The sequence below is a fragment of the Ranitomeya variabilis genome, chromosome 1 (genome assembly GCF_051348905.1).
Source record: "Ranitomeya variabilis isolate aRanVar5 chromosome 1, aRanVar5.hap1, whole genome shotgun sequence".
NCBI classification, from domain to species: Eukaryota; Metazoa; Chordata; class Amphibia; order Anura; family Dendrobatidae; genus Ranitomeya; species Ranitomeya variabilis.
In genome coordinates, this window is record NC_135232.1 from 1,111,100,940 (window position 1) to 1,111,114,508 (window position 13,569).

The 13,569-nt window shown below is 48.0% G+C and overlaps 1 protein-coding gene across 2 annotated transcripts in view; it reads right to left on the reverse strand.

Annotated features, from left to right (window-relative positions):
* Window positions 1–2,063: 2,063 nt before the first annotated feature.
* NAT8L (N-acetyltransferase 8 like) overlaps window positions 2,064–13,569 on the reverse strand; it is a 70,493-nt gene continuing 58,987 nt past the window's right edge. Inside the window, exon 3 of one of the 2 annotated variants that reach the window (XM_077280190.1) lies at window positions 2,064–2,443. In XM_077280190.1, coding sequence (XP_077136305.1) covers window positions 2,079–2,443 — 365 coding nt within the window. In that variant the 3' untranslated portion in view covers window positions 2,064–2,078. The remainder of the gene's footprint in view (window positions 2,444–13,569) is intronic. The other variant, XR_013220110.1, reaches the window with a different exon arrangement.

The following is a 13,569-nucleotide window of genomic DNA, read 5'->3' on the forward strand; positions in this document are numbered from 1 at the left end:
AGGGTATTTTACCAAGGATGGTACCTTACAAAGGAGGGTACCTTACCATGAAGGAGGGTACCTTACAAAGGATGGTACCTTACCAAGGAGGGTACATTGGGCCGAGTTAAGATGGGTGATTATCGCCATGAAACTTTCTCTGTGATTATTTATACATTCAGTGCATGCCTTGAAGCTACAGGGGGTATTTCCAGCATGAAAAAGGGTAAAAAAAAAAAAAAAGGGATTTGGTTCCTGAGAATCCCCATAATATGTCAGAGGCATAGCTTAGCTGGGACCAAGGTTCAGTTGTCCGCCCTAAATCGGTTGACTGTCCTGCGTCTGAGCACCCCGAAGTGGCTTGTTGGCGCTGCTTGTGGCACATGCCCCTATTTCTAAGAAGATTGATAAATGCATAGATGCCCCAGTCTCTGTAATTTTACAAACACCCTCCTGACGGCCTTGTCCATCGCCACGTGTCCATATTTACCAAAAAGTAGGAAATAAAATATAACTAGAAATCTATCATCACGTTTTCTAAAAAAGTTACTAAAACTATTTGCTCTACATACATATCAAATGCATCGGCAATTTAGATTTTTTTAAACATGTTTTTGTTTTAAATTTATAATCTATCCCCTCCCCACACATTCTACATGCAAAATCTAGATTTCCCAAATATTTTACAAAATGTCTCTATATTTCAAGACAGAAGAAGCCGCTGACTTGGATTCAGTGTTTCGGCAGGCACTGTACAGGCACACCAAGTACAGACACATGCCAAATCTGCTTTGCATTGCTATTTGCATTAGACAAGTCAGAACTCTTGCAGGGGAGGTAGGGCGGGTCACATTTACAGGGGAATCTGCAGTGTAGGGTCTATATACATTATTTGAGTAAGGAGTCGATTGGTGTCTATTAGTGATGAGGGAACTTGCTGGGATAAGGTGTTATCTGACCATGCTCTGGTGCTATCCGAGTGTCTTCGGCGTGCTCGAATACCATGTTCGAGTCCTTGCGGCTGCATGTCTCGTGACTATTCGACAGCCGCCACACATGTAGGGATTGCCTAACAAACAAGGAACCCTACATGTGTTGCGCCTGTTGAACAACCGCGGTGACTCGAACATGCCGAAGATACTCTGTTAACACCGGAGCATGCTCAGATAACACTATGCCAGCACGTTCACTCATCACTATACGTTCCTTGCTGCTAGGAATTAATCATTGCACCTGGTAAAAAAAAAGCGCAAATCCATCGGTGATGATAGCGTCTCTTGTGCTTCAATGACATCTTCTATGAGCCAGAGAATGAGAGCGCGGACCACCAGAAACCTTACAAATTCATGTGGACACTTGCTCTTCCAAATATAAGTCCTATCATTACGAAGTGAAAACATTTTTTTTTTTTAGGAGGGTTACATACATATCTACAGAATATTTTTACAAACGGGCTCAGTTTAGATGTAACAGGCTGTCTGCTGGCTTAAAAGGTGTATAACATCTAGGGAAAGTCACCTAAATTTGGATGTGCTAAAAATCCATTCGGGTCTGGCAGAATTATAAAGCGCATCTCAAGAAAAGGGCAACCTCGATGCCTTGCTGGCAGTGCTGTGTGTGTGCGTGAACGTGCAGACGCTTCCTTTTCATGCATTGTATGTACCAAGCATCAGTGTTCACATTGACAATAGGTTAACTGATAGATCTAACAATAGCGCCCACTACTGGTGCAATGCATTGCATTCAAAGTTGATTTCCCATCCCTGTACCTGAAAGGTAATTCATAATTATTATTTTTTTAACAATTTTAAAAAAATAGTACGGTATTTCCACCCGGTCGCCGCTTGAGTCCGTGTGCTTATGTAGACACAACGCCTAGGTAAGCTCTACCTAACTGATAGGTGACCCATGAAGAAGACGACGGGACAGCTTCCATCTCACTGCATGCTAGGGAGAGCTGGTTGCACATTTGAGAATGAGAATAAATTCAATGAGATGAAGGAAGCAGGACAAACCAGGAGATAAAAAAAATCTGCTGTCGTTGCAGGAATGGGTTAATAGAAATGAATGCAGGAACAGGGAGGATGAGCCGAGTTCCTTTATTCTTCACGGAGCTGGAGACAGTAGCGATGGTAGCGGAGCTGAAAGAACATTCTTTCCAGTAATGAATGCGTCATCCCCGGAACGGTGTGATGCTCCACGACACCCACGTGCTTGAACCCTAAGGACTCGTACAGCTTGTGAGCGGCTATTTTCACAGCCGTCGTTCCGAGCACAATGGAAGAGTAGTGGTTTAACATGGCAAATTCCAAGACTTTACGTCCCAAGGCTTTGGCAATGCCCTTCCCGCGGTAGTTGGAATCCACCGACATCCGGCGTAACTCAACGACGTCTTCTTCGTTGCCTCTAGCTGCCACTATTCCAACTACTTTTCCTTCTAGGACAGCCACCCAGAAATATGATCCTGCAAAACACAACCACAAGCACATGAGTGAGCAATCGGAACATTCTGTTGACCAAGGCGATCTAGCTAATGACTTCAGATTTGTCTTATCAGATGTCCTGGCGCTGACTGGACCTCACATGGTAACATGGAGCATGATATGTGTCATTACCATCAAGGATGCGTATTGCGTCCCACATGAGGCCTAAGGGCTCATTTCCACATGCGAGACATATGTCCGTGTCTCGCAGGTTAAAACCCTCTTCTGGCGCCGGTACTTGGGAGTGGAGCGTGCAGCTCCATGTGTTGCTATGCGGCCGCACGCTCCGCTCTGGAGTGCCGGCACCAGAAGAGGGTTTTAACCTGCGAGACACGGACGTATGTCTTCCATGTGGAAATGAGCCCTAAACAACCATGTTGGATCCAAACCAAATACGAATCCAAAGTGAATGGAGTACCGGGCGGCAAGCTGCCGGGACATGTGAGCATCATTTTGGGTTTTTAACACCTTCCTGACTCTAAATTAACTAAGCTTTGGGGTCTTGAGAGACTTCAGAGCACAGAAAACATATTTTTAGGTTCAATTTGGACCAAACGGAATCTGCTACACAGATTTTCAGATATTTGCTCATTTCTTCATGACGCCCATAGACTGCTATAGGCTGATACTAGACTTCAGAATCTGTATTTGGCACCACATTGGGGGCCTTCTGGTAAGTAGCACACATTGACAAATTTTCTAAATTGTTTACTAGGAAATGTTATTTAAATAGTCACACGACCCCCATCCCGCCACTTTAATATGTCTCAGTAGGGTTGAGCGAAACGGGTCGTTCATTTTCAAAAGTCGCCGACTTTTGGCTAAGTCGGCGTCTCATGAAACCCGATCCGACCCCTGTGCTTGTCGGCCATGCGGTACGCGACTTTCGCGCCAAAGTCGCGTTTCAATGACGCGAAAAGCGCCATTTCTCAGCCAATAAAGGTGAATGCAGAGTGTGGGCAGCGTGATGACATAGGTCCTGGTCCCCACCATCTTAGAGAAGGGCATTGCAGTGATTGGCTTGCTGTCTGCGGCGTCACAGGGGCTATAAAGGGGCGTTCCCGCCGACCGCCATCTCACTGCTGCTGATCTGAGCTTAGGGAGAGGTTGCTGCCGCTTCGTCAGAAGCAGGGAGAGCGTTAGGCAGGGTCCACTAACCACCAAACCGCTTGTGCTGTAGCGATTTCCACTGTCCAACACCACCTTCGGTGTGCAGGGACAGTGGAAGCTACATTTTTTTTTTTTCTCTCAGCGCTGTAGCTCATTGGGCTGCCCTAGAAGGCTCCGTGATAGCTGTATTGCTGTGTGTACGCCACTGTGCAAACCAACTGCTTTTTTCAAAGCACATATCCTCTTGTTCCTTCCTTTCTGCACAGCTATCTTTTTTGTTTGTCCACACTTTTTATTTAATTTGTGCATCAGTCCACTCCTATTGCTGCCTGCCATACCTGGCTGAGATTACTGCAGGGAGATAGTAATTGTAGGACAGTCCCTGTTTTTTTTTTTTTTTTTTTGTGGGAGATTAAGATTTGCATTTCTGCTACAGTGCCATCCGTGTGTGTGCCATCCCTGTGTGCGCCATCTCTCACTCAGTGGGCCATAGAAAGCCTATTTATTTTTTTGCTTGATTTGGGTTCTAAAATCTACCTGAAAAAAAACCACTACATCCATCAGTGGGAGATTAATATTGTCCTCAGGGCTTGGGTGCCACTCCTGATCCTGACTCCTGTGAGCGCCATCTCTCACTCAGTGGGCCATAGAAAGCCTATTTATTTTTTTGCTTGATTTGGGTTCTAAAATCTACCTGAAAAAAAAATCACTACATCCATCAGTGGGAGATTAATACTGTCCTCAGGGCTTGTGTGCCACTCCTGATCCTGACTCCTGTGCGCGCCATCTCTCACTCAGTGGGCCATAGAAAGCCTATTTATTTTTTTGCTTGATTTGGGTTCTAAAATCTACCTGAAAAAAAAACACTACATCAATCAGTGGGAGATTAATATTGTCCTCAGGGCTTGTGTGCCACTCCTGATCCTGACTCCTGTGAGCGCCATCTCTCACTCAGTGGGCCATAGAAAGCCTATTTATTTTTTTGCTTGATTTGGGTTCTAAAATCTACCTGAAAAAAAAACACTACATCAATCAGTGGGAGATTAATATTGTCCTCAGGGCTTGTGTGCCACTCCTGATCCTGACTCCTGTGAGCGCCATCTCTCACTCAGTGAGCCATAGAAAGCCTATTTATTTTTTTGCTTGATTTGGGTTCTAAAATCTACCTGAAAAAAAAACACTACATCAATCAGTGGGAGATTAATATTGTCCTCAGGGCTTGTGTGCCACTCCTGATCCTGACTCCTGTGAGCGCCATCTCTCACTCAGTGGGCCATAGAAAGCCTATTTATTTTTTTGCTTGATTTGGGTTCTAAAATCTACCTGAAAAAAAAAAAACACTACATCCATCAGTGGGAGATTAATGCTGTCCTCAGGGCTTGTGTGCCACTCCTGATCCTGACTCCTGTGAGCGCCATCTCTCACTCAGTGGGCCATAGAAAGCCTATTTATTTTTTTGCTTGATTTGGGTTCTAAAATCTACCTGAAAAAAAAACACTACATCCATCAGTGGGAGATTAATATTGTCCTCAGGGCTTGTGTGCCACTCCTGATCCTGACTCCTGTGAGCGCCATCTCTCACTCAGTGGGCCATAGAAAGCCTATTTATTTTTTTGCTTGATTTGGGTTCTAAAATCTACCTGAAAAAAAAAAACACTACATCCATCAGTGGGAGATTAATATTGTCCTCAGGGCTTGTGTGCCACTCCTGATCCTGACTCCTGTGAGCGCCATCTCTCACTCAGTGGGCCATAGAAAGCCTATTTATTTTTTTGCTTGATTTGGGTTCTAAAATCTACCTGAAAAAAAAAACACTACATCCATCAGTGGGAGATTAATATTGTCCTCAGGGCTTGTGTGCCACTCCTGATCCTGACTCCTGTGAGCGCCATCTCTCACTCAGTGGCCCATAGAAAGCCTATTTATTTTTTTGCTTGATTTGGGTTCTAAAATCTACCTGAAAAAAAAAACACTACATCCATCAGTGGGAGATTAATGCTGTCCTCAGGGCTTGTGTGCCACTCCTGATCCTGACTCCTGTGCGCGCCATCTCTCACTCAGTGGGCCATAGAAAGCCTATTTATTTTTTTGCTTGATTTGGGTTCTAAAATCTACCTGAAAAAAAAAAACCACTACATCCATCAGTGGGAGATTAATGCTGTCCTCAGGGCTTGTGTGCCACTCCTGATCCTGACTCCTGTGAGCGCCATCTCTCACTCAGTGGGCCATAGAAAGCCTATTTATTTTTTTGCTTGATTTGGGTTCTAAAATCTACCTGAAAAAAAAACACTACATCCATCAGTGGGAGATTAATATTGTCCTCAGGGCTTGTGTGCCACTCCTGATCCTGACTCCTGTGAGCGCCATCTCTCACTCAGTGGGCCATAGAAAGCCTATTTATTTTTTTGCTTGATTTGGGTTCTAAAATCTACCTGAAAAAAAAACCACTACATCCATCAGTGGGAGATTAATGCTGTCCTCAGGGCTTGTGTGCCACTCCTGATCCTGACTCCTGTGCGCGCCATCTCTCACTCAGTGGGCCATAGAAAGCCTATTTATTTTTTTGCTTGATTTGGGTTCTAAAATCTACCTGAAAAAAAAAAACACTACATCCATCAGTGGGAGATTAATATTGTCCTCAGGGCTTGTGTGCCACTCCTGATCCTGACTCCTGTGTGTGCCATCTCTCACTCAGTGGGCACTGGGCCATAGAAAGCTTTTTTTTTTTATTATTATTATTTGGTTTCTAAATTGTCCCTGAAAAAAACAATTTATCTTATTTGGTTTCTAAAGTCTCCCTGAGGAAAAAAAAAAAAATAGGTGGGAGATTAATATTGACATTTGTGCTTGAGTGACAGTCCTGCGTGTGTGGCATCTCTGTGATTTTGTGCCACAGAAAACAGAGTGTGTAACATTGTGCCTGATTTTCCTTGTGGTCTCACCAACCTGTTAAGGGATATTGAAATCATACTGAAGTTATAGCTTACCGTGTAAGTTGTTTGACAGCAACAAATAAAGTTACTTTGGTTAAGTTTTTAAAACAATGAGGAAGTCTGGTGCAAGAGGTCGTGGACGTGGGCGTTCATTGTCAGCTGGTAATGATGGTAGTGGTAGTGGAGCATCAGGTGGTCGTGGGGATAAAAATATTCCACGTAAGTCTGGAGCTGTGGAGCCAGTTTCGTCGTCTGGCTACACAAGGCCTCGAACGCTCTCTTTTCTGGGAGTAGGAAAACCGCTTTTAAAGGCGGAGCAGCAACAGCAAGTTTTGGCTTACATTGCAGACTCAGCCTCTAGCTCTTTTGCCTCCTCTTCTGAAACTGGTAAATGTAAAAGCAGCGCGTCGCTTGTGGATGTCCACGGTCAGGGACAAGTCGCTTCCTTGTCCTCTTCAGCAAAAACTACAACAAGAGAGAAGGATGCAGCAGGCGACACAACGGGTTACTCCATGGAGCTCTTTACACATACCGTCCCTGGCTTACAAAGTGAAACACTTAACAGGCCATGCCCATTACAAGTATATTCTGACATGGAGTGCACTGATGCACAGCCACAGCCAGAGTACTATGCTGCTCCTTTGACTCAGACCACCACATTGCCCTCTCAGGGTACTGATCCACAATCAGACCCTGATGAGACTATGTTGCCCCGCCACGAACGCTATACCACCGACCGACACAGTGACACGTTGCACACGAGCTCGAAGAGGAGTTAATAGATGACCCAGTTATTGACCCCGATTGGCAGCCATTGGGGGAACAGGGTGCAGGCGGCAGTAGTTCAGAAGCGGAGGTGGAGGAGGGGCCGCAGCAGGCATCAACATCGCAACAGGTTCCATCTGCCGGGCCCGTATCTGGCCCAAAACACGTGTCAAAGCCAAAACCTGTTGGAGGACAGCGTGGCCATCTGGTTAAAGCTCAGTCTGCAATCCCTGAAAAGGGATCCGATGCTAGGAAGAGTGCAGTCTGGCATTTTTTTAAACAACATCCAATTGATCAGCGCAAAGTCATCTGTCAAAAATGTTCAACTAGCTTAAGCAGAGGTCAGAATCTGAAATGTCTCAATACTAGTTGCATGCATAGACACTTAACCACCATGCATTTTCAAGCCTGGACTAACTACCAAACGTCACTTAAGGTTGTAGCACCCTCGGCCAATGAAGCTAGTCAGCAACGCAACATCCCTTCCGTCACTGTAAGGCCACCATTTTCCGCACCACCGGCAGTATCTGTGCAGGTTTCTTTGCCAGCCAAAAGCACTCAGGGTCAGGGAATCACCAGTTTTGTAGGAGGAAATATTGCATCTAGGTCACCGGCGGAAACAATACCATCTCCAACCGTCTCGCAGTCTGCCATGTCCACCGGCACACCCGCAAGTTCCACGATCTCCATCTCTCCAGTTCAGCTCACACTACATGAGACTCTGGTTAGAAAAAGGAAGTACTTATCCTCGCATCCGCGTACACAGGGTTTTAACGCCCACATAGCTAGACTAATATCGTTAGAGATGATGCCCTACCGGTTAGTTGAAAGCGAAGCTTTCAAAGCCCTGATGGAGTACGCTGAACCACGATACGAGCTACCCAGTCGACACTTTTTTTCCAGAAAAGCCATCCCGGCCCTGCACCAGCATGTTAAACAGCGCATCGTCCATGCACTCAGGCAATCTGTGAGTACAAAGGTGCACCTGACTACAGATGCATGGACCAGTAGGCATGGCCAGGGACGTTATGTGTCCATCACGGCACACTGGGTGAATGTGGTGGATGCAGGGTCCTCAGGGGACATCAATTTCGGGACAGTTGTGCCTAGCCCACGGTCTAGGAAACAGTTGGCTGTAGGCGTTCGCACCACCTCCTCCTCCTCCTCCTCGTCCTCCTGCAGAAGCTACAGCTCTTCCACAGACCACAGTCGGCCAACCACTCCATCGGCAGATGACACTGTTGCACACCAGTTGTCCCATTATGGGCCAGCTACTGCCAAGCGTCAGCAGGCTGTATTGGCTATGAAGTGTTTGGGCGACAACAGACACACCGCGGAAGTTCTGTCCCGAGTTCTTGCAACAAGAAACGCAGTCGTGGCTGGGCACAGTAGATCTTGAGGCAGGCAAGGTAGTGAGTGATAACGGAAGGAATTTCATGGCTGCCATCTCCCTTTCCCAACTGAAACACATTCCTTGCCTGGCTCACACCTTAAACCTGGTGGTGCAGTGCTTAGTGAAAACTTATCCTGGGTTCTCCGACCTGCTCCTCAAAGTGCGTGGACTTTGCTCACATATCCGACGTTCGCCTGTACACTCCAGCCGTATGCAGACCTATCAGCGGTCTTTGAACCTTCCCCAGCATCGCCTAATCATAGACGTTGCAACAAGGTGGAACTCAACACTGCACATGCTTCAGAGACTGTGCCAACAGAGGCGGGCTGTTATGTTTTTGTGGGAGGATACACATACACGGGCAGGCAGTAGGATGGCAGACATGGAGTTGTCTGGTGTGCAGTGGTCCAAGATACAAGACATGTGTCAAGTCCTTCAGTGTTTTGAGGAATGCACACGGCTGGTTAGTGCAGACAACGCAGTAATAAGCATGAGCATCCCCCTAATGCGTCTGCTGATGCAAAGTTTGACGCACATAAAGGAGCAGGCGTCTGCACCACAGGAAGAGGAAAGCCTTGATGACAGTCAGCCATTGTCTGGTCAGGGCAGTGTACAGGAAGAGGTAGCGGGCGAAGAGGAGGTGGAGGACGAGGAGGATGATGGGGATGAGTATATTTTTAATGCGGAAGCTTTCCCGGGGGCACTGGAAATTGGTTGCGTGGCAAGGCCGGGTTCTGGTTTTTTGAGGGACACAAGTGACGTAGATTTGCCTGAAACTGCCCCTCAACCAATCACAACCGGAGATTTGACAACTGGAACTTTGGCCCACATGGCGGATTATGCCTTACGTATCCTAAAAAGGGACACACGCATAACGAAAATGATGAACGATGACGATTACTGGTTGGCCTGCCTCCTTGATCCACGCTATAAAGGCAAATTGCAAAATATTATGCCACATGAGAACTTGGAACTAATATTAGCAACCAAACAATCAACTCTTGTTGACCGTTTGCTTCAGGCATTCCCAGCACACAGCGCACGTGATCGTTATCACACGAGCTCCAGGGGGCAGCAGATTAGTAGTGTTAGGGGTGCACACATCAGAAGTGGCGTTGGACAAAGGGGTTTTCTGACCAGGTTGTGGAGTGATTTTGCTATGACCGCAGACAGGACAGGTACTGCTGCATCAATTGAAAGTGACAGGAGACAACATTTGTCCAGTATGGTTACTAACTATTTTTCATCCCTTATCGATGTTCTCCCTCAACCGTCATTCCCATTTGATTACTGGGCCTCAAAATTAGACACCTGGCCAGAATTGGCAGAATATGCATTGCAGGAGCTTGCTTGCCCGGCAGCAAGTGTCCTATCAGAAAGAGTATTCAGTGCTGCAGGTTCAATATTAACCGAAAAAAGGACTCGTCTGGCTACCCAAAATGTTGACGATCTAACATTCATTAAAATGAACCACAACTGGATTTCAAAATCTTTTGCCCCACCTTGCCCGGCCGACACCTAGCTTTCCTATGAAAAGCTCTTGCCTGTGGACTACTGTGAATTACTTTTCTAATGTCTAATTTTCTGCAGCTGATTGTCCGGCATATGACATGTTTACACCTCCCTAAATGGCCAAACTCACCACACGGGGCCGTGGTATCGCGACTTGGCGCAAGCACCCGTGAGACAGCTGTTTGCCTGAAGAGGTGGGTGTGCTCGCTTTTGGTCGACGGCATTGGTACTGGGTCCCTCATAGTACAATAAAGTGTCTCTGGCGGTGGTGGTGCGCACCCAACGTCAGACACACTGTTGTAACATGAGGGGCCCTGGGCCTGTACCGCCGGCCACAAGAGAGTTCACCCACCCCCAGGTCAAACATTGCTCTACCACTTCCACAGTTATCTCTCACACTTCCACCAATGTTTAGTCTATGCGCTGACATCCTTCCATACCTGCCACTGACAATACCATTGTGTTGACATGTATGATGGTACATAACATAGTCAGGGGCAGTGTCCTCTATTTACCACAGTAAATACTTTGCGCTAAATTAGTAGGTCTGAAACAACGCAGAGGATCCCACCACTGAACCTAATGATTGCACCCTTTAGTGTCTTTGTTTTAATGCGAGACATTCACATTTATTTGTTGGTTTTTGACTACTAACTGGCAGACACTCATTACAATCGGCCTCCGTTGACCACACCACTGCTGCCCGTGTACCCCTGGAACCTATTTTACAGTGCCTACAGCCAGCCCATTTTATTATGTTAGGCCTTCGAAGCCTGTCTGCGGTCCTTCCTTCCACTAGGCCTCCACTGACCAGACCACTGCTGCCTGTGTACCCCTGGAACCTATTTTACAGTGCCTACAGCCAGCCCATTTTATTATGTTAGGCCTTCGAAGCCTGTCTGCGGTCCCTCCTTCCACTAGGCCTCCACTGACCAGACCACTGCTGCCCGTGTACCCCTGGAACCTATTTTACAGTGCCTACAGCCAGCCCATTTTATTATGTTAGGCCTTCGAAGCCTGTCTGCGGTCCCTCCTTCCACTAGGCCTCCACTGACCAGACCACTGCTGCCCGTGTACCCCTGGAACCTATTTTACAGTGCCTACAGCCAGCCCATTTTATTATGTTAGGCCTTCGAAGCCTGTCTGCGGTCCCTCCTTCCACTAGGCCTCCACTGACCAGACCACTGCTGCCCGTGTACCCCTGGAACCTATTTTACAGTGCCTACAGCCAGCCCATTTTATTATGTTAGGCCTTCGAAGCCTGTCTGCGGTCCCTCCTTCCACTATGCCTCCACTGACCAGACCACTGCTGCCCGTGTACCCCTGGAACCTATTTTACAGTGCCTACAGCCAGCCCATTTTATTATGTTAGGCCTTCGAAGCCTGTCTGCGGTCCCTCCTTCCACTAGGCCTCCACTGACCAGACCACTGCTGCCCGTGTACCCCTGGAACCAATTATAAAGTGCCTACAGCCAGCCCATTTTATCATGTTAGGCCTTCGAAGCCTGTCTGCGGTCCCTCCTTCCACTAGGCCTCCACTGACCAGACCACTGCTGCCAGTGTACCCCTGGAACCAATTATAAAGTGCCTACAGCCAGCCCATTTTATTATGTTAGGCCTTCGAAGCCTGTCTGCGGTCCCTCCTTCCACTAGGCCTCCACTGACCAGACCACTGCTGCCCGTGTACCCCTGGAACCAATTATAAAGTGCCTACAGCCAGCCCATTTTATTATGTTAGGCCTTCGAAGCCTGTCTGCGGTCCCTCCTTCCACTAGGCCTCCACTGACCAGACCACTGCTGCCCGTGTACCCCTGGAACCAATTATAAAGTGCCTACAGCCAGCCCATTTTATCATGTTAGGCCTTCGAAGCCTGTCTGCGGTCCTTCCTTCCAGTAGGCCTCCACTGACCAGACCACTGCTGCCCGTGTACCCCTGGAACCTATTTTAAAGTGCCTACAGCCAGCCCATTTTATTGTGTTAGGCCTCCGAAGCCTGTCTGCGGTCCCTCCTTCCACTAGGCCTCCACTGACCAGACCACTGCTGCCCGTGTACCCCTGGAACCTATTTTACAGTGCCTACAGCCAGCCCATTTTATCATGTTAGGCCTTCAAAGCCTGTCTGCGGTCCTTCCTTCCACTAGGCCTCCACTGACCAGACCACTGCTGCCCGTGTACCCCTGGAACCAATTATAAAGTGCCTACAGCCAGCCCATTTTATCATGTTAGGCCTTCGAAGCCTGTCTGCGGTCCCTCCTTCCACTAGGCCTCCACTGACCAGACCACTGCTGCCCGTGTACCCCTGGAACCTATTTTACAGTGCCTACAGCCAGCCCATTTTATTATGTTAGGCATTCGAAGCCTGTCTGCGGTCCCTCCTTCCACTAGGCCTCCACTGACCAGACCACTGCTGCCCGTGTACCCCTGGAACCAATTATAAAGTGCCTACAGCCAGCCCATTTTATTATGTTAGGCCTTCGAAGCCTGTCTGCGGTCCCTCCTTCCACTAGGCCTCCACTGACCAGACCACTGCTGCCCGTGTATCCCTGGAACCAATTATAAAGTGCCTACAGCCAGCCCATTTTATCATGTTAGGCCTTCGAAGCCTGTCTGCGGTCCCTCCTTCCACTAGGCCTCCACTGACCAGACCACTGCTGCCCGTGTACCCCTGGAACCAATTATAAAGTGCCTACAGCCAGCCCATTTTATCATGTTAGGCCTTCGAAGCCTGTCTGCGGTCCTTCCTTCCAGTAGGCCTCCACTGACCAGACCACTGCTGCCCGTGTACCCCTGGAACCTATTTTAAAGTGCCTACAGCCAGCCCATTTTATTGTGTTAGGCCTCCGAAGCCTGTCTGCGGTCCCTCCTTCCACTAGGCCTCCACTGACCAGACCACTGCTGCCCGTGTACCCCTGGAACCTATTTTACAGTGCCTACAGCCAGCCCATTTTATTATGTTAGGCCTTCGAAGCCTGTCTGCGGTCCCTCCTTCCACTAGGCCTCCACTGACCAGACCACTGCTGCCCGTGTACCCCTGGAACCTATTTTACAGTGCCTACAGCCAGCCCATTTTATTATGTTAGGCCTTCGAAGCCTGTCTTCGGTCCCTCCTTCCACTAGGCCTCCACTGACCAGACCACTGCTGCCCGTGTACCCCTGGAACCTATTTTACAGTGCCTACAGCCAGCCCATTTTATTATGTTAGGCCTTCGAAGCCTGTCTGCGGTCCCTCCTTCCACTAGGCCTCCACTGACCAGACCACTGCTGCCCGTGTACCCCTGGAACCAATTATAAAGTGCCTACAGCCAGCCCATTTTATCATGTTAGGCCTTCGAAGCCTGTCTGCGGTCCCTCCTTCCACTAGGCCTCCACTGACCAGACCACTGCTGCCCGTGTA